Here is a 16589-nt window from a genome sequence, read left to right on the forward strand (position 1 = left end):
AATGGGGCTATTGAGAGCACTCATCTCATGATACCATATGTGAAAGGATTCAGCTAAACCCAGGCATTCAGCAAAAAGCAGCTGCAGGTACTGTGCGGACGGAGCAGTCTCTCACGTTACCAAGGGAACAGGGGCTGGCAATGGCCTCCATAACAGAATACACGAAAAGCTGCAACAGGAGCTGCAGACGCGCCGAGGCCACCCCCATGTCACCGGTCCTGCTCTGGCTGAGCAGTCAGGGCGAACCCCTTGTTGGGTGGTGGGCCTCTCCTGTCCTGTGGGCACCAAGGTCCCGCCTGTCCGGTCGCTCACCCCCTTTCCTGCACTGGCAACCTCTGTCTCTTCCATCTGAAGACATTCTCAAGGACACAGAAAAACCACCAGAGAAGGTTACAACCCTGACGGGACGGAGGAGGCGGGGAGCTAGGCAGAGGAGACGAGAGTGGGAAGGAGACCTTTCGCTGGCTCTCCGTCAAACCTTTTTGATTTTAATACACGAACGTTTCACCTCTTTTTAAGTAAGTGTATCTTTTCAACTCCATATCCTGGAGCTGGTACCTTCTCTATCTACTTCCTTTTAAACCCTTTTAAACTCCTGATAATGCGGTGAGTGGAAGGTCCTTGCCTCCGAAAGTCGACGCACTGCCACCCAGCTGCCAAAGGCCAGGGCCAGTCTCCCAGATCCACAGACAGCTCCCCTGTCCACAGCTTCCCTTCTCTCTGCTCACTGCAGACGCCGCCGCCCTCCATCCTGACGCTGCCCCTGCCCTCGGCTCCTAGGCCACTTCAAGCTCCTGTTTCCTTCCCACACTCTGGATGCCTCCTCAGCTACCCGGAAGGGCTGCCCTGGCAGAAATCAGGGGCCAGCGTGGACTGTCTCGCTCCTTCCAGCTTCTTCGCCAAGCTCACCTCCACTTTTCCCGCCTACCCTTTCATCTCCACGGCCACTGCCTTCACGGGCTGTTAACACTGCTCATCGGCTTCCTGAAGATGTCTTCTGCCATCTTCCATACTGTCACTAAAGTCATCTTTCTGAAATATAAATCTAAATAAAATATTGCTTCCCACTTGAAGTCTTTCAGTGTCCCTTCTGGACACATCCCCTTCTGGATAAAGTCCAACCTGCAAGAAGGCCAGAGGAACCTTCTGCTGATGGCTACAGGCCCTCAGCCCCCCAGCACTCCCACATCACCCAACAAAGCACATCTCCGGGCTCGGAGTACCTTTCCTTCTCCTCTTTCTTCAGCTGGCTCCTGCTAACCCTTCAACATCGGAACCACGTGTCCCTCCTCTGGAAGGGCCTTCTGGGACTCCTCGGGCTGAGTCAAGTGGGCCCTTTTCTGAGTTCCCACAGCTCCCTGAGCAACTTTCTCTCCAGACCCCGGAAGGAGGCCTTATACTGTAGTTGTTTACTCCCCACTAGGCTGTGAGAGCAAAGACGGGCATTTTTCACCTCCAAGTCTTACTTTCTAGAACAGAGTCCGGCCCATGGTAGGGACTCACATACACTTGACAGATAAAAGAATTCCTAAGGAAAGCAGAGTACCTACCGGGGAGACGGCCAGCTGTAAGATTGTCCCGTTCTTAATGTCGCTGCGAGTCTGGGTGCCAAAGAGAAACAAAGAGCAGCTAAGATAAAATATTAAAATTGGGCAAGTAAGCGGAATCAACACGAACTTTCTGTCATTTTTAAAGGAGTTGTAACTGACACTCTTCAGTCAGTCCCTCTCCTCCTGCTTGCTTCTTGGCCACGAATTTCTAAGACGCCTTTCGAGTGCCTCTCAGTAAGCAGAAGCCACATTTTCCAGCCACTAGAGAGTAAGGGCTGACCCGCCCTGACCTGCCCAGGGAGCGGCTCTCACCCCAGTAAGAGGAAGCTCCCTGAGGGCCACCGGCACCACTACCTCGGGCGGTTCACTTGAGAGCGAGTCTCCGTACTAACCTGTTCCGTGATGTAGAGCTGGGGGCCATCTGCGTAACGGAGGGTGTAATACTCCGGGTTTGGCAATGACCACCTAGGTAAGAGAAAACAGTACAGCCTCTTTGGCCATATATACCTGGGGGCCTGTCTAGAAGCTGCAAATAAAGAACTTTCAGTAGAGCTGCTGAAGGGATTGGGTGGTCGGTGTGATGTACTGGAGGGAAAAATCAAAGCTTTGGGTTGAGATATTCAACAGTAACCCCCTCTGCCTTCTGCAGAGACTGGCACTGCAAAGGTGGGATGTGTAATTCGGCATGGGTCTCAGACCCCACCAGGACCTCAGGTGGGGCCCTCCTACTACTGACAGCAGGTCTTGGGGACATCCCCACCAGCGCGCGGGAGCCCGGGACTGGGGACCCGCCTAACTGCAGGTCCTCGGGCAGGATTTCTTTCAAGGCCTGGCAGTGCCCCTCTGTCTTTAGCCTGTCACTGTCTGCAACGGGGGGCAATTTCAACTCACCCATCACAAACTTCCTTGATGATGGACGCCAGGGGCCGTTTCTGAAAGAGAGGGGGGTGGTGGGGATGGGGGCAGAGATCCTTCACCAGCTGCCACATCCTGCTAATGCCAGGGTCCTGGTGAGAGGGTCTGCCAGGCAGCCTGAGCCTGGCGCCTGAGCACGGACTTCATCTCTGAGAGCTGATCTCAAAGAGGAAGTCTCTCGCAGGCTGTGGTGACCAGCCTTCCAGAGCGGGGGACAGGCCTTGGCTGACTCCTACTCCTGACGCCAGTGGTCCCCACCCCGCAAGACGACCCCTGCCCCGCACTCCCTGACCCCTCATTTCCAGAGCTTACCTGGTCAATTTCAAGGAGCTGCGCATTAGCACCTGGCCACTCGATGGCCACTTTAACGATGTCTGATGGTGGTGGCATCGTTCCCAACGGGGCCTGCCTCTCCAAGACAGACACACAGACACAGCTGCCTGGGGAGAAAGAATCGGAAAGAATGAGTTTGCCTTCGTTTTTCACTTTCATTACATATTTTGAAAAATCGGAAGGTAGTGTCCAAAGAAACACATAGGACTACTTGCTTTGAGCTTTTTGAGATCACACCACAACCTTTCCTTGGGCCTTTTGTCTCTTTAGATTAAATCGGCTAGTAGAAAAGGGACAAACCTATCTATCCACTGCAGATAAGCCAGCAGCAAGATCTACAATGTGACACTTCAGCTGGAGGGCCAGGAGGGCCCTGCGGTAAATGAGCAGATTGACTGCAAAGCCATGTCCTAGGACCTTGAGAGGGAGAAACATATGCCCGAAGACCAATAAGAACAGATACAGGCTGTTCCTGGCTGGGTGGTTAAAGGAGCTCCGCCAGCTCTGCGGTCAGCCCTGATCCCAGAGTCAGCAGGGCCCGGCCACAGCTCCCTTGCTTCCTCCCTACTTATTGCTGCCACTCCTTCCCCCTCAAGCCTCCCCTGTGTGGGATGACACAGGGTTCAGAAAATGGGGAAGAGAAGCGGGACAGGAAATGCTATTTTCATCCCAATTCCCCAGGGCAAGGGCCGCCAAGAGAAGTGGAGGGAGGTGAGGACACCCTCACAAAGGCCTCACTATCGGAGGACAGGCTTCAGAAGTACCTCTGACCCCACTCCCCTACAACATAAAGGAAAATAAATCATTTTGAACAAGTCTGGAAGATGGGCCCATGTGACCAGTCTCCTAGGCAACTGAGGGCTTAGTGGCGTTCCAGGCAGCAGCTAAAGCGTTCTCTCTCCAAGGTCTGATGAGGGAAGTCGCCCCACTGATGGATGATTTCAATGTGTGTTTACACTCCGTGCCCGCAGTTTCAGGAGAGGCCTCGCTCTTCATCAAAAAGACCTTTTTCCTGTATCCTCCATGTTTAACCACGCACCCGCAATTTCTGCTTCTGAACGGAGACTGCCTGCCTCTCCTGGAACATGCAACACAGCTGTTGCTAAGCTGGTATTCATGGATGCCATCACTTTTTCAGCCCAAGCACAGATGTCAGTTCTCACAGTACTTGTAACTACAAACCTCTTCGGTGATGGGGTACAAGTCCCTTGGACTTCCCAGGTGACGCTAGTGGTAAAGAACCCATCTACCAATGCATGAGACTTAAAGAGACCTGAGTTCGATCCCTGGTTTGGGAAGATGCCCTGGAGGAGGGCATGGCAACCCAATCCAGCATTCCTGCCTGGAGAATCCTATGGGCAAAGGAGCCTAGCAGGCTACAGTCCATGGAGTCACAAAGAGTCAGACACGACTGAAGCGACTTGGCATGTACAAGTCCCTTACCCTACCACCTCACAGGTCTCAGACAGAGGGAAGCTTTCCTGACCATTTCCTGACCAGGGTGGGCTGCTTCAGAAGTTGACTGTCAAAAATACCAGCACTTGGACTTCCCTGGTGGCCCAGGGGTTAAGAATTTGCCTGCCGATGCACGGAACACATGTTTGATCCCTGGCCTGGGCAGATCCCACGTGCCACAGGCAACCAAGCCTGAGAGCTGCAAGTACTGAAGCCCACGCACTCGAGAACCCCAGAACCAGTGCTCCACCACAAGAGAAGCCCAGGCTCCACAACAGGAGCAGCCTCCGCTCGCCACGACTAGAGAAAGCTGACGAACAAAGACCCAGCACGGACGGACACGGACGGACACACACACACACACACACACACACACACACACACACAAGGTATATTTATATCATCAGCACTGTCAGGACACCGCAACGCAGAAGAGATGGTTTTTGACGTGCTATCTCTTACTTCGTTGAGTTCTGCCAGCAGCCTTATGAATTAGGCAGAACAGGATTATTTGAAGACATCTCCATTTGAAGGTGACAAAACTGAAGCTCAGTGGATTAAGCTCCCCGAGTTCATAAAAGCAGTGAAGGGGACAGATGTGGAGCTGACTTTGGCCAGTGCGCCCCCTGCGCCCCCACCCCCACTGAGCTGGCCTGGATTTCCGCTCGCTGCAACTGAATCAAGCCTAAAGGTGAAGTGGGCTGGCCTCATGGCTCTGAGAGCTTTCACAGCTTCTGCAGCTCCAGGCAGAACTTCTCACGTGTGATTTCTATGTGCCTAGACACACAACAAATCTCTGAAAAGAAATGGGCCCAGGTCCTGGTGGAGATGCTCTGCTCAGGTGACAGAGCAAAGCAGGCATGGTACCATGAATCTCTGGATCCCCAGGATACCTTTATCCTTTTCTAAGAGTATCCTTGTCCTATCATTTTAATTTAGATACAAATTACATATAATAAAATGCGGAGCTTATGTATATATGTGTGTATACATATGTAAATACATACACACACACACAAAACAGAAACACACACACACACCTTTCTGTAACCACCCACCTAAAACAAGACACTAAACATTTCACACCCCCCAAATTTCCCTCCTCCCTCGTTCTAGTCAGCCCCTCACCCACCAGCCCTCCAAGAGGCAACTTCTTTCTGACTTCTAATCTATCACCATGGATTTATCCTGTAGCCCTTTGTATTAATATAATACTTCATATATGTGGAAATGCACAACATGGCCTCTAAGACCATTTGTTATTTAATTTCGTTTCTTCTTCTTCGTTCTTTAACTTTTTGGCCAGAGTGAGGCATATGGGATCTTAGTTCCTGGACCAGGGATCGAACTCACGTCACCTTCAGCAGAAGCATGGAGTCTTAACCGCTGGACCTCCAGGGAAGCCCCTGGTTTCTTCTTCTTTTTAAAATCAGTAGGCCATGTAGATGCAAGAAGAAGAGTGCTGGGCTGGGATGCTGGTCCCTGCTGAAGAAAGCACCTGGGTTCAGAGCCAGAGGACTTGGGGCCTAGTCACAGCTCCGCCACTGAGTGTCTGGGTGATGAGCACGTGTCCCTTTCAGCCAAGTCTCAGTTTTCTTCTCCCCTGTGAGGAGAGACTGTGGAACTAAAGCACGTGTAATGTGCCTTTTAAGTCTAAGGTTCTAAACTAGAGTTAAAATTCCAAATGAAGACTGCCCATTTCAAAGTTCTATGCATAAGAATCTTCACCTTTACTTCAGCGGTACTGCTAAGAAACAAATCATATATTTTGGAACTCCTAAACAAAGTTAACATTCATTACTGTATTTTACACTTCACTTTGACCCCATATGGTATGTCCTAGGCTGATTATCTCTTTATTAAAGTCAGCTGTGAGTGATTCTTGTCTGTTCCAAAAATTCACATCCATGTGAAAGCAGGGGGATTTGCAATCACTGGGAGTGTTCCAGAGACACTGAAAACCCCTGGTCTCTGCGATTCTGCCCTTTCCCCAAATGCCCAGGCAGCCCACGTGTGTTGGCACTCTCTCCACCCACACCACGGCCTATGGGACCAAGGTGAACACCCACTCTCCACAGACTAATCCAATCTGCTCTCTTGAGCTTAAAAGACACAGGCTATGGGAGGTGGATGTTGACGGGCTCTGAAGCAGAAGGCCAGTCAGCTGCAGAGTGGGGACCACAGCAGGCCAAAGATATGGGAGGCGCAAAAACCACGAACCTTACAGGGGAAGGAGATGAGCAGACGGCAGCCTAACGCACACAGGGTACGGAGCAGGCCCCGAAGGAACACTGGCCGGAACACTGAAGAGCAAAGCCCGCTTAGACAAGTCTAGTTTGTTTACAACAGTTCAGTTACGCGGTGGCTTCGTGGCAGTCATCCTGTGTGTAACAGTAATGTGCAGACAGCCTCTTTACACTTCATCACACACGTTGTGGTGTTACTACTGCTGATGCTCACCTGAACCCTGAACACCATCCCCATTAGACAGATGAGGCAACCAAAGTTCACAAGGGATGCGAATGGGTCTCCCACATGCCTCCTTCCCATCTCTTCACACACAAAAAAACAAAGAAACCACATCAGACTGGATCTCAAGATTGGCTCTTAGGGGGACCTTCCCTGGTGGTCCAGTGGTTAGGAGTTCACCTTCCAATGTAGGGGATGTGGGTTCGATCCTCGGTTGAGAAACTAAGATCCTACACGCCTTGGGGCAACTAAGTTCTTGAGCCACAGTGGAGATCCAGAGCAGCCAAAAAAATAAAAAGACTGGGCCTTGGGACTTCACAGTTGGTTCTCTTCTGTGGCAGCCCTGTGTGATGTTATTCCATTTTATGGACAAGAAATAGAGGCAGAGATAAATTAAGTTCCATGCTCAGCGTCACGCAGCGGGTAAGCAGCACCACCAGAATCTGACCCCAGCCAATCTGGCTGTTTGAAAGCCACATGAAAGCAGGGGGCACTGTACCCACAGCAGGTCCCCCGGGGAGGATGTGGGCGTGCTGGACCTGAAGCTGAAGCACGCCAAGGCTGCACCAACAAGAGCTCACCACGGTGGCAGAAAACGGAGTCCCCTGTCTAAAGGAGGTGACCTCCACTCTCCTGCACGGGGCTCAGTCCTTCATGGTCCAGCCGGACCTTCCTGGACTAGTTATTTTCACAAGGCAGGGCACGTTCCTCCTCCTTCTCTGTGTCTTTGCACATTTCCTTCCTTCCTTGGGCTGTCAGGAGAGCTCGTATGCAAGCTTCAGAGCCCTGCTCAAATGTCATTTCCTCTGCACCAGTCTTGGTGAAGTGAAATAGGACAGGACCCCGTGTTCTCATGGCCTTCTGTCCACAGCTCTGTGAAGGCTCCCAGGCTACCCCATTACAGCTTTAGATTCAGACAGCTCTCTTCCCCACTCTCTCCTCCTGGGGGCAGGTCCAACCCTGCAGCTTCTTCCCTTAGCACAGCATTGTGAGCATCTGTATCTGCTCAAATCCAACAGCTCTGACTCCTCCAAATGCTACAAGCCAGGGCCAGCGGCACATGGAAGGGGGCAGGCACCGGGCGCTCCAGCTGTGTGTTCCATGACCCAGCACCTTCCAACTCCACAGCATTTCCAGTGTTTTCACATCTAACATCAGATGCGTCTCACTGGAGAATCAGATTTAGCACATCTGACTCCAGTTAAAAGATGGAGGGAAAACATCCTTCTGCCTTTCTCCCCTGGAAACATTAGGAGACAGACTACAAGAGTAATATTCTCCAGGTAACAGCCCCATGGACAGAGGAGCCTGGAGGGGTACAGTCCGAGGGGTCACAGAGTCAGACATGACTTAGTGACTCAACAACAATAACACACAGCCTGAGGATAAAGGATCTCCTTGTGGGGAACCCTTTCAGGGCTCCTTTGCTTACTCTTTTCATTTTCACTTTAGGAAGGAAGCGAAAATTAGGTCGAAGCAATTCAATAACATTGCAAAATTCTCAGGGTTATAAATAGCCTCTTGCTCTACCTGCTCGGCAGTCCATAGAGTTCAACAGTTAACGGCCAGGATGAGGGAGCTTTGGGTCCACAGCCAGGACTAGAGGGCAAGGAAGTCATCAACCCCTTTCAATTAAATGACTCTCCACCCCACCCCACCCCGCCCCCTTTCGAGTACTACAGACACAAAGATGACTCGGGAAATTGCTGCTGCTGCTGCTGCTAATGCCACCAACAAGAGAGAGATGCACAGCGATGTGGGGAAGATAATTCTACTCTAAGGCTTCAGAATGAAAGCCCAGGTTTTCAAAGGCGAAGCCAGGGAAAACAAGAGGAAAACAGGACCTTCCGTGTCTCCAGTGAGCCTTCTTTAAGTGGCTGCTGGAAGGTGTGCTTATAAAATCAGCACAGTTACAAAAGGCCCCACTGAGCTCCATCAATCAACCACGCCTGCGTGGGGGGTGGGGTGGGAGGACCACTCCTGGGAGCCGGACGCTGAGAGCGCAGCAGAAAGGAAGTGAAAGCCGATCCCTGGCCATTAGTGAGGAATTCAGACTGAAGAAGCCAGAAGGTTCCAGCTCTCCACCCTCCCCCCTCATTCCTAAGGATCAGGGCTGACTGTGCTTTTTGTTTCATTCTTTTGCTTTTGATTCGGTGGGGGAGGCTCGGGGGAGGTTGGTTTCTGTTTCCTGCGATAGAACCCACCGCACCAGAAAGGGGACCAGAGGTCACACCCTCTTTCTAATCGAGGGTGACAATCTCCACAGAGGCTTCTCCCTCGGACAGCTTCTCAAGTGAGAAGTGACTCAACTTCCCTCGGGTCAGACCCCTGCGTGAAGGCGAGAATCGGGGGTACGGGGAGGGAAGCTGGGTTTGCAGACTCAGATTCTGCCAATCACTGCCAGAAACACCTAGAAGGACCATCACATCAATGGCAGCTGAGGTTTCTCCTGTTTTTTTGTCGGACGCAAAACTCACCCAAACGCTTAGTTAAAAGCCACTGACTTAGAGCCACAGGCGCGGTGAGGAAGGGTATGGGAAGATGGGAACTGTCTGGGTTTCTTCTCACATAACACCCGCTCTAAGAACCACCCAGGTCTCTGGCTTAGAAAACTTCTGCAGCGCCCCGTGCTTACAGAATCGCACTTAGACTCCTCAGCAGGGCACCCGGCTCCTTCCAGTCCCATCACGGACCCTCCTCGAGGATGCCCCAAATGTCCTAGCGGACCACCCTGGTCCCTCGACCGCCAGAAGCTTCCAAGTCATACTTCGGTCTCAGCCGTTACTGCCTCCATCTGGTCTGGCTGTGCCGCCAGCCTTGTTGAGCTTCAAGGCCCAACAGTTCCTCTTCTGTGTGGCCTTCCTGGTGCTCTGACCTCAGGCAAAGTGAACCGTGCGCATCTTTTACACTCGGTCACGATCCAGCTGATTCACAACTGCGTGTGCAGCCTTTTCTCTTGCTCTTCAGACTGTGACCTGCCTTCCAGCACTACCGACGTTGCTGGGGAGCCCCGGATAACGCAGAATCACTTACTCCAGCCCTGACCCGCTGAACCAGAAGCTGCCTTCAAACAAGATTCCCAGCTGGCTGGCATGCACACGACAGTCTGAGAAGCCAGACTCGAGACTGGTGGTTCTCCGCTCTGGTTGTGCCTTGTCCAGGCCCACCCCGGGTGACTGCAACACCTACCGCCCCACCCCTAGCAGGTGAGTGTGATGGGCAGCCAGGGCTGGGAGCCACAGCTCCTCTGCCCACCTTTCGCCAAGGCTGGCGGCACAGGGCCTGGCACACAGCTGTGCCCATGGAATTCCATGCCAAAAATACCCTTGAAGATGCCCCTGGACCTGACTGCCTTTAAAAGAGAAACAAAAACTCTAATGACAGAGGACTAGCTGTTGCCTAGAACTCTGCAAATCTCTACAGTCATCGAGGTGGTTGTAGAAGGAGTCAGTGCTTCCAGATCACTTGCCTCAGTTTCCGGAAATCAGACACTGAAATGGAAAAGGGTGAATCGGAAGTCCTGCCGGCCTTCATGGGGCTGTGGTGCTGCAGCGGGGAGGCAGAGCCTGTGTAGGGAGCAGGTATGCTGGGGCTGAGAAGCCCTGGGGGATGACTGAAATCCCGGGCTGGGGGCCCAGCTCCTTCAATCCTGACCCCAACAACAGAGCATTGCGCTCGCTGGAAAGCTGGGCCAAGCCTCTTGTTTTATGAATACAGGAAGTGAGGTCCAGAGAAGCTGGCAAGGCCCCACCACCAGTCAAAGACAAGAGGCCTCGCCCCTCACTTCTGGGTCAGTCCCCCCCGAGCACAGGAAGCCTGGCCGACAGCTCTGCCACAAGCCCGAGCCTCGCTGGGCCTTAGGTCCTGATCGACACGAGGAGGCTGGACTAGATGTAAGTGAGGTCCCTTCTAAGCTTGACCTTCTAGCACGGCAGAGTAACTTACTGAGGTTAGGAGCTCGCATTCTGGGGTGGGACAGACCTAGACTTGCCCAGCTCTAAGAATTTCTTTATCTGTAAAATGGGGATTTCAATCAACCGACCCTACCCTATAAAGTTGTTGTGAACGATAATACACGTAAATCATTTAAGCATAGTACCTGACCCACAGTAAGTGGAATTCCAACGGTGTGAACTTGACGAAGTTGCAAACACATGGTAACTGTGTCCCTGGCATGACAAAGCCCTGTCTACTGGGCTTTAACATACTGATGACAGAAGGAGAGAACATATGTTAAGGCAATCAGAGAGGGAAAATATAATAATAATGATACCAAATATAACAATCAGATAATAAATATTATAACTATTGTATAATATAGTATAATAATTATATAATACTTAATATTCCTTTCCTAGCAGAACCTTGGAGAGCTTCAGAGTTCCAGAGCAGTGGCCAGTACAATGCTTAGCACAAAGCAGGTGCTCAACAAACTTTTCTGCTGGCTCAGTTAAAACTAGTGTGCCTAATGGGTTCACAAATTCTGGCAACATCTACATGGGAACTGTAGGAAATTGCAAAGGACCGCCTGCCACAGCCTAGAGGATTTCAAACCCAGCATTTGAAACACATCATGCAGCTGCTACAGCCTCTGCACACCCCTGCTTCCGGTCCTCCACGACACCGCACACTATCAGCCGCTCATCTAGTCACTCCGTGATCTGGCCTTGTCCTTCCACATGCCCAGTCGGCATCCTGAAAGTGAGGGCTGTGACCACGCTCCCCAGTTTCCCCAGATCCTGGTCTCACAGTGATGGGGACCTCACTCAGCCAGCTGCTATTGAACCAAACAGCCGGCCTGTTAACTGGCACCTTGTAAGAGATGCTGCGGGCTGGGTACATGTTTCGGCCCGAGGGCCAGGCTGAGTTGGTGCATGCGCTGAGCTGCGGTGACTGGACCCAGAAGCACTGGTTTTGCAGGTTTTTCCCTCAACTGCATCAAACGAGCTTGTTCCTGAGCCACCTACCTAGGTGGTACTGATGCACCCAGCCACACGACTCTGCATGGACAGGTAGAATAAGTACAGACCCACAGGTGCCATTTTTGGGGGAAGAAGTTTAGCCCCCACTTCCTGCACCCCCAAAATCCCCTGGCACCTCCTAGAAGCAGCATAGGGTACAGAAGGACCAAACTCCAGATGAAGAGATTGGGGTCCTGGGCCCCATCTTGCTTCCTGCGCTCACAAACTTTAGGATGATTGCTGGCAGGCAACATGACTTCTAGGAGCTTCATTATGTTTATTAGTGAAATGCACGTAACAATAATTACCTCAGATGGTTTAAGGCGATTAAATGCCGCAGGTATATAAAGCTTCTAGCACTGCACACACCTACGAGTGGCTATTGAGCAGCTGATATGTGGTTATCACAAGCTGAGATGGGCCCTAGGTATAAAACACACATCAGATTTCAAAGGTTTATTGTTGTTGTTTAGTCTCTAAGTTATGTCCAATTCTTTTGCAACTCCATGGACTGTAGCCCACCAGGCTCCTCTGTCCATGGGATTTGCCAGGAAGAATACTGGAGCAGTTGCCATTTCCTTCTCCAGGGGATCCTCCTGACCCAAGGACTGAACCCATGTCTCCTGCATTAGCTGGTGGATTCTTTACCAGTGAGCCACTGGGAAGCCCTTCCCAGGCTTCAGTTCAGTTCAGTCCCTCAGTCGTGTCTGCCTCTTTGCGACCCCATGAACTGCAGCACGCCAGGCCTCCCTGTCCAACACCAACTCCCAGAGTTCACTCAGACTCATGTCCATTGAGTCGGTGATGCCATCCAGCCATCTCATCCTGTCGTCCCCTTCTCCTCCTGCCCCCAATCCCTCCCAGCATCAGATAACACACAAAAATGTTAATACCTCACTAGTAATGTTTTTCTATTGATTATATGTCAAAAGAATATTATTTGAAAATCTACTAGGTTCAGTAAAATGACAAGAAGTAATTTCACTTTTTCCCCTTTGTCTTTTTTTTTGGCTGCTCCGGGACTTAGATGCAGCAGGCAGGATCTAATTCCCTAACCAGGGATCCAACCCAGGCGCCCCCTACACTGGGAGTGCAGAACCTCAGCCACTGAATCACCACAGAAGTTATTTGCTTTTTTAGTGTGGCTATTAAAACTTTTTAAACCACAAATATTGCATTATATTTCCACTGGACAGCAAGGCTTGAGCACAGAGCCTGGCACAGTTTGTGGAGGACATCAGAGACACCACTCACACCCTGTACCTCTGGCCAAAGCCAAGTCCTCCATTCATATGTTTAATACATATTCACAGTGCCTGGCCCTGGGCAAGATGCAGGAAATACAAGGGTTAGGGTTAGGGTTAGCAAGGACGGACCCTTTCTTTTCCCTTGTGGACCTTACTACCTGGGGGGGGGGGCGGTGGGGATAGACAGTCATCAATACGTTCATAAATATATGTCAAACTGCTGCTGTTCAAGTGGCATGAAGGAGAAGTACAGAGGGTGATGAAAGTGGGGAATTCACTTGCTGGGGGAGTTGGGGGCCAGGGATGCCTCTAGAGGAACTGATACTTGAGTGGAGATTTGAAAGATAAAGGGGACTTGACTAGAAGAAGGCAGGAAGGGAAGGTACTTCCTGGGGAGTAGGAAAGAAGGCTAAGGTTGCAGACCCTGATCTGGCCCAGGGCTCGGTATGTAGAAGGAACAAGAAAAGGCCAGTGTGACCAGAGTATTGAGCAAGAAGGGTTAGCAGCCAGAGACTAGGGAGGAGAGGTGGGTGGCATCCCATCTCCAGAGCTTGGGTGAGGATCTGAAGGTAGTCCTGCAAAGAGGTGGAAGCCGGCCAGTTACAAAGTAAGCCAGCGAACGGATCTGGACAGAATTTTGAAAAGATCCCTCGGGCCACAGTGCGAGGCCCACTTCTCCAGTGGGCCCCAGCGCCTGTGTGGGCAGATGGGTTAGAACACTGCATCAGTCCAGGCGAAAGAGGTCTGCACTGAGGGGGAAGCGGCAGAGATGCAAGTAATAAACGGTCTGGGGGAATACAGGGCCGGCCCGGTAGCCGGGGCGGAGTGATGAGCAGGTCTGTTTGTGCAGGAGAGGGCGGCGGTGTAACGGGAGACTCCCCAGGCTTCCGACGGGTGCCACCCAGCCCCACACACTCCCGGGCTCCGATCGATTCCTCAGCCAGCCGCTCCCCCTCCGGCCACCCTCTCCCTGCCACCAGCAGCTCGTTTCGCCCCCGGGTTCCATCCTCCCACCCTCTCCAGACCCCGCGTCCCCTACTCGGCCTAGCCGCCGCTCCTCAAGGCCTGGTCCGCCCTCTTCCCCACCAGCCAGCCCTTCTGGCTTGGGGACCCAGTGCCCTCCGGTCCCACCCGGGGCCTGCTGACCCCTTCGGGGCTCCTCGAGCCCGCACGGGGCGGCCCAGGCCCGCCCTCTCCAGCCCCCAGGCCCCTGGGCAGAAGCAGGCCTCAGCCCTCCGCCCGTTCCCCGGCCCCGCCCCTCTGCCCTCCGCCCCTCGGGCCAGGTCCCACTTCGCTGCCCGGCGCGCCCTGGCCCCAGGAGCGCCCCACACTCACCAGGGCGCCGACCAAGGCCCAGCTCCAGCGCCGAGGTCCCCCAGCCGCCGGTCCGCTAGCCTCCCGCCTCCCCGGCCCTCCCGGGACTCCGCCCCGCGCACGCCGACCCGGGCTCCTATTGCTCCGTTTCGCCGTCACACTGAGTTCTCTTTCTTTAATTGGGCGAATTGACTGTCACTCAAAACAAGGAGGGCCCAACTGCCGGGGCGGGGAAGAGAGAGCCGCCTGTCCCCGCCCGGCTGCCGGAGGCCTCTTAAAGGCGCAGGCTGCTTCTCCCGCCTCGGGCTATGGATTTTGGAGACATGGGATTCCCTCCCCGCGCCCCGCCTCAAATGCAAGAAGCAGCCTTTCCTCCCCACATTCCCTTGCTCCCCGAAACTTTTCTTTTGGCACAGCCTGGGTCCCAGGTGATCAATCAGAGGTTTTGAGGACTCAGATGTCCTCTAATGGCACTCGGCCGGGTGCCCAGCAGGCATGGAACGCACTCAGCAGTGGGATAACTGTGGTTTGGAGAACTGAGTGGGAGGTGACAGTCGTGTCAGAGGCTGTGAGCAGCCGCGGCTGCTCACCACCGAGCTGGAGCTAATTATACCCGCACCCAGGGCTGACCGTGGGCGCGGAGCAGAGGCAGAGGGGGTACAGCTCAGCCGTACTGCTGGTAGGGACCCGTGGGAGGTGGTAATTTGTCACTGCACCTGCAGATCGGAGCCGGGCCCTGCGCCAGGGCCTCACTCGTGCTGCCTCCCTTTTACACGCACAGCAACTCCGATCGATGTAGGTATGAAATGGGTCCCCTGACCGTGCAGCTAGTGATGGGCAGAGCAGGACTCCGGCCTGTGCTTGACTGATTCTAAAGTCAATGCTTTAACCATTATGTCTCACAGATCCTTACAACCCCCTGAGGGATGGGTATTTTGTTGTCCCTTTTACAGATGCTCAACGAAGAGAGGAAATAATGAAACTGATACTCAGCAGAGAGGAAATAAGGACTCCCATTTATATGGCACTTTACACTCTGCAAAGAATCTGAAAAGTAGTTTTACATATATTGTTTCATTTGATCCTCAAAACATCTTGGAATTGAAGATGACCTTTATTAGTCCCCTTTTACTAGTGAATACAATGATGCTCATGGAGGTTGTGGCTTAGTAACAGCTAATGTAGCACAGCCCTTGCAGAAGTCATCAGCAAACTTTCCATAAATATCCAGATAGTAAATACTTTTGGCTATACAGCCTCTGTCAAAACTATTCAACTCTGCTGTTGGACTGTGCAAGCAGCCACAGACGATATGTAAACCAGTGAGGGTGGCTGTGTTCCAATGCAACTTTATTTACAAAAAATAGGTGTTGACCTGTGGCTGTACTTTGCCCACCAAAGCTTTTAGTAGACCATTGCTTTGAGAGATCTTCACAGAAGACTGTTATTACTCAGGCTGTTCTTTTTAATTATTAATGAATTACTGTTGACGTTATTATCTTCATCATTTTACAAAGGAGAAACTGAAGGTTTGGCAAGGTTAAGGATTATATTTGAGGTCAACTCAGGAACTAGAACTCAGGTCCAGCTTTCCTCATTCCCAGTTTCATCTTCCATCTACAGAAATTGTTGGAGGAACGCATGAGAGTTCCACCTTGGTCACAGTTCAGTTCAGTATTTCAGTTGTGTCTGACTCTTTGCGACCCCATGGACTGCAGCACACCAGGATTTCCTGTCCATCCCCACCTCCTGGAGCTTGCTCAAACTCATGTCCATTGAGTCGGTGATGCCATCCAACCATCTCATCCTCTGTCATCCCCTTCTCCTCCTGCCTTCAATCTTTCCCAGCATGAGGATCTTTACCAATAAGTTGGTTCTTCACATCAGGTGGCCAAAGTATTGGAGCTTCAGCATCAATCCTTCCAATGAATATTCAGGACTGATTTCCTTTAGGACTGACTGGTTGAATTTCCTTGGTCTAGCAGACCTTTTTTCCTGCCCCATTACAAGATGACAGACCAAGTTCATTTTCCCTCCCCAGCCTTGGGTGGTAATAACTCCTGCAGCTCCGTTCTTCAGGAACATTCTCCCACTTCTTCCTGCCTTATTCATTTACTGTAGCCCATAAACACCTCTCCCTCCCTGAGCCCCCACACCAAGCAGCTTTTTATTTTTATCATTTTTTAAAAGAACTTTTAATTTTATATTGAAACATAGGTAATTAACAATGTTAGTGTCAGGTGTACACCAAAGTGATCAGTTATACATATGAGTATTGATATCTATTCTTTTTCAAATTCTTTTCCCATTTAGATTGTTACCTAACACTGAGCAGAGTTCCCTGT

General features: G+C 51.8%; 1 protein-coding gene across 8 annotated transcripts in view; it reads right to left on the reverse strand.

Moving 5' to 3' along the window:
• ELMO2 (engulfment and cell motility 2) overlaps positions 1-14355 on the reverse strand; it is a 38434-nt gene extending 24079 nt beyond the window's left edge. Inside the window, exons 1-7 of one of the 8 annotated variants that reach the window (XM_060397071.1) lie at positions 14266-14355; positions 11992-12106; positions 5612-5738; positions 2778-2905; positions 2442-2482; positions 1943-2015; positions 1551-1601 (exon numbers count right to left, since the gene is read on the reverse strand). In XM_060397071.1, coding sequence (XP_060253054.1) covers positions 1551-1601; positions 1943-2015; positions 2442-2482; positions 2778-2855 — 243 coding nt within the window. In that variant the 5' untranslated portion in view covers positions 2856-2905; positions 5612-5738; positions 11992-12106; positions 14266-14355. Of the gene's footprint in view, positions 1-1550; positions 1602-1942; positions 2016-2441; positions 2483-2777; positions 2906-5611; positions 5857-6473; positions 6630-10821; positions 10930-11991; positions 12107-14265 lie in introns of those variants that run through there. The other 7 variants (XM_042230218.2, XM_042230221.2, XM_042230219.2 and 4 more) reach the window with 7 other exon arrangements.
• Between the last annotated feature and the right edge of the window lie 2234 nt (positions 14356-16589).

Source organism: Ovis aries, chromosome 13, assembly GCF_016772045.2.
Source record: "Ovis aries strain OAR_USU_Benz2616 breed Rambouillet chromosome 13, ARS-UI_Ramb_v3.0, whole genome shotgun sequence".
Taxonomy (NCBI): Eukaryota; Metazoa; Chordata; class Mammalia; order Artiodactyla; family Bovidae; genus Ovis; species Ovis aries.